The 4329-nt window shown below is 43.1% G+C and overlaps 1 protein-coding gene across 1 annotated transcript in view; it reads right to left on the minus strand.

Annotated features, from left to right (window-relative positions):
* Window positions 1–608: 608 nt before the first annotated feature.
* Window positions 609–4329, minus strand: part of Utp18 (UTP18, small subunit processome component) — a 54965-nt gene continuing 51244 nt past the window's right edge. Inside the window, exons 10-12 of the mRNA XM_012515293.2 lie at window positions 2872–3014; window positions 1407–1445; window positions 609–738 (exon numbers count right to left, since the gene is read on the minus strand). Of these exons, the coding sequence (XP_012370747.2) occupies window positions 1421–1445; window positions 2872–3014 (168 nt within the window). The 3' untranslated portion in view covers window positions 609–738; window positions 1407–1420. The remainder of the gene's footprint in view (window positions 739–1406; window positions 1446–2871; window positions 3015–4329) is intronic.

The following is a 4329-nucleotide window of genomic DNA, read 5'->3' on the forward strand; positions in this document are numbered from 1 at the left end:
AAAAAAAAAAAAAAAAAACCATCTAGTTCAGAATTCAAATTAAATAGAACATTTACACTTGGCATAATGAACATTTCCAGGAAACGAATGGTTAATAGGAAAGCCGGGGTTTTATGTGCCTCCTCAACAATGAAAATGGTCTGAGTAGTAATGCACTAGAAACTTCAAACTCATCTGTGAGGCCGCCCACAGCTCTCCCCTGGCCTCCACGCTCTGGAGGCACACAGCGATCTACGCTGGAAAGGGGGAAAGTGCACCCGGCTACCTGCGAAACATGCCAACATCCACCCACATTAGTTTTGGCTACAGGCAGATGTTTCCAATGTCTTGTTTTTAGTCTGAAGCACTCAAAAGGGTAGCACACCTATGATAACCCCAGATACTCAATGCGACTGAGGAAGAATTTCAAGTTTGAGATCAGCCTGAACGACTTACCAAGACTATCTCAAAAATAAAAAATTAAAATTGTGGCTAAGTGTTAGAGCAGCCCTGGGTTCAATCCTCAATACCATAAAAAGAGAAAAAAAGAAAAGCACCGGATTGGGATATGTGCAGATGCATGTGGGGGCAGTGGGAAAAGAATCACATACATGTATTTTCAAACAAAAGCCTCCAACTTTATTGACAACACTGTTAACTTAAACACAGCTGGCTCCACAAATCGTTATCCACACATCATCACATTCAAGTTTCTGAGAAGAAATATGAGGACAGGCTTCCTCTGTCGTTCAACTGGATCTGAGGAAAAAACAAGAAATTATGCACCTGATTATTTACAGCCACTGGTGATCAGACACACATTCAGGTTTTGTAGTTTTGAGAGCTGCAGTTTTCCTACATGCTATTCTGAAAAAAAATTTCCCCTAACTAAATCAATCTGCACTCCTGAACACTCAGCAATCTCAGAGAAGAGCAAGCAGTCAACGCTGAGCCACAGACCAGCTGAGACGCACCGCTGCGTGAGGGCCAAGACTGGGCCGGAGAAGGGGTCAGGCCCCACATGCACACCGTGGGCAGCAAACCACTAACCTGCTCTGCGAAGCAGGCAAGCCACCTCTGCGTCTCCCAGGAAGCACAGACACAGCAAGAGGGTTTAAATTCATACACGCTCTGGCTGTAGCCAGGGACACCTACCTCTCTGTTAACCCCATTCTCTTGTGAATTACACATGTTCAGCAATTACAATTTGGATGATGACCACTGAAGGCAACCTTAGAGGTGTGACTCCAGAAGAGAAAGCCAGACTGCTGTGACTGGGGTCAGAAGTCTACAGGGAAGGCTCCAGCCCAGCTAGAGTTCCTGATCTACTTCCAGGGAAACCAAGTGGGTTACGTGGTGCTTCCACCAAAGAACAGCAAAGTATGACTTTAAAGCCTATAGAAATTATTTTTTAAAAATTTCCTTACTTCAAATAATCTCTTCAGAAGTCTGAGTAATGGTGCAACCTGAAAAAGCAAAGCACAGCCTTGTAATTACCCAAAGTATAATTCGATCATGAACCGACGTGGAGAAGGCTGGGTGGGGGAAGGGTGCTCACAACCGCTGTCAACACAGTCCAGTTCAGATTCCCTAGACTGACACTCTGGAAGATCCTACGTCTCAGACTGCAGATAAAAATCATTAAGCTTGCTCCAAAGCATCAAGCTGAAGGCTGTGAAATACCTGATCAGCCATACCCCACAGGCATGCTGTTAACCCAATTCACTAATGTATCTACAAACAGTCTCATTCTAGAGAGCTACGCTCCAGTGAAAAATCTAATGGCTCCTAAGGCTTACTTGGAGAAATTTCAGGGCTAAAAAACCAAAGCTTAAAAGACAATTTCTAAGTGCAACAGGAACTTGCGCCGTCTCATAGATGCTATATGAAACAGAAAGCTCACTATAAACCTGATCTGAAATTAGACCTATGGAATTATCTTGCTAGAAAGCATCTTCTTTTCAAAGTAAATAAAATTTTATGCATAGTATTTGCTATATTTGTTTCTCACCATTCTCTCAGAACCAACTCATAATTTATATTTCTCCCTGTAAGATTCACCTAAAATATACAAACCTAAGCACGGGGTCTATGTAGTGTCCACTGCCCACAGAGCAAGGAAAGGGTGTGGGGACATAGGGCACAGGTTTCCACTCAAGGTTCCTCAGTTCTCCCTGAAGGTTATCCTTGTCACCTCTATCTCCCAGCAATGATGCAACTAGGTATAGTTTGTTCCTGTTCCCAGCCAACTATGCTGGGTGCAGAAAAGAAACAAAGACAGCATGTAACTTTTGGGTATCTCTGTGGTGAGCATCCTTACTTATAGCTCACAGCTGCAGAGAAAGACACATCTCATTTTTTAAAATTACTGAACCTGGGGCCAGGGAGATGGCTCAGTGGAATAAGCGCTTCCCTGGCAAGCACAAGGGCCTGAGCTCAATCCCCAGTTCCGCAAAAAAATAAAAATAAAAAATAAAATTACTGAACCAATATTTATTAGTGAACAATAAAATTATTGTTTACTACAATAAACAGCAAACTGTCAAATCACCAAAGGTTAATCTAAACATAAGACATCAAGAAAATGGCATTATTGTTAAAGTGGCTACTTCTCAATCAGGCATTCTCCCACTGCAGTTTGCTGGGGAAAAATAATACCCATATAATCTATCGCCACACATTTTTATTCCTCAGGTGAACTTCTCTGCTAGTGACATTTTATGGTAGAAAAGATGCACAAAATTAATGAGGGTGAGTCGGGCTGAACATCCTACAATTACAGAATCAGTAAGTGGCACATACAACTGCAGAGTTGGGACTACACAGGAGCTCTTCGCATTTCCCAAAAAGTGCATTAGGTAGCTCTTAGGTTCAAATGTAAGGAGTACCCACCTATACATCAGGGCCTTGCCCTTCTCATTACCCAAAGCAAAGTAGCCACCTCTGGGAGAAAAATCCATGGAATGGACATGAGAAATATTCTTCTTTTTCACAACTGGGAAGTTAGAAAATACTGTACAGGATGGAAGATGAACCTGCAAGAGGGAATAAAAAGGCTTAAATTACAAAAACTTGGAACTTTTTTTTTTAGACAGGCTCTCACTATGTAGCCCAAGACAATCTTAAACTCATAGTGAACCTACTGCCTCAGCCACCGAATGCTGGGATTAACAGGTGTGCACCACCACACTTGTCTCATCAATCTTAAATTTTAATCTTCATCCTATCTTCTGCTGGTATAAAAAGAATTCATTTTAATTGTAGCATGGAGGAAAGTACTGTTCTCTTAATAAAGCAAAGTGGCCCAAAATTAAAATTTGATCTTCATGTGATATTAATTGAGTAAGGAAGGAAGTGGAGATGAAGGCGTGAATGAGCCGGTTAAATTGGTGCCTGGACATCCCGATACCGGCTGACAAAATAAAGAAACAGAACAAAGAGAAAAGCAGTGGCCACTGCAAAGAACTTGAAATTCTGATCACAGGACAGGTATCTTCAACACGATCAAGAGTTTTTATGTTGTTTGTGTTCGTTTTACTGAACAGAGTCTTGCCAATTTGCCTAGAGTAGCCCTAATTTAGGATTCTCTTGCCTCAAGACTCTCTGAGGATTAAGTAAAATGCCACACCTCTTGATATCATAACATTTCTTTCTTATACCTTCATTTGTGATAAAAATTTCGTCTTTTGTCATTTCTCCCAAAGAAGCCTGAACTATGAAAATTTGATGCATCAAGTGAAACCGCGTTCATTTAGAGCCGCACGCTCAGCTAAGCTCAGCTAAGCACAAGGAGGAGCACTGCCGCCCCCTCCTCAGCCTGGTCCTGAGGGAAGCGGGGCCAAGTCCTCACCTACCGTGCACACAAGGGGGACAGCCCAGCACTGCAGCACTTGCTCGGCACGTACAAGGGCCTGGCTCCATCCCCAACGGAGGGGGCAAAGAAAACTGGGTAGAGCCTAGGTGTGGACGCAGCTACCACCGCTGAACTGTGAGGCAGTAACTCTCCAATGTTGTCTCACTCTTACAACAGACACAGCACCTTCGCATTCAAATTCGTCATTACATTCAGCTACTTATCAGGGCGGCCTATCACTCCACGCTTTCCGATGCAACTCTGCCACCAATCAAGGTGGTTTTCAGAGATGCGTAATGGGTAAAACCCACTGATACATACATCTATCTATTCAACAGGCTTCAGACAGTTACTTATTAGACTCAACTCCCTCCGACACAGATCTATGGGTCACACAGTCAAGAAAGTATTTCATGGATGGAGCCAGGGAAAAGGCTCAGTAGAGTAAGTGCTTGCCTGGCAAGCGCAAGGGCCAGAGTTCAATCCCCGGTTCTGCC

The sequence above is a fragment of the Octodon degus genome, unplaced genomic scaffold, assembly GCF_000260255.1.
Source record: "Octodon degus isolate 3935 unplaced genomic scaffold, OctDeg1.0 scaffold00056, whole genome shotgun sequence".
In the NCBI taxonomy this organism is placed as follows: Eukaryota; Metazoa; Chordata; class Mammalia; order Rodentia; family Octodontidae; genus Octodon; species Octodon degus.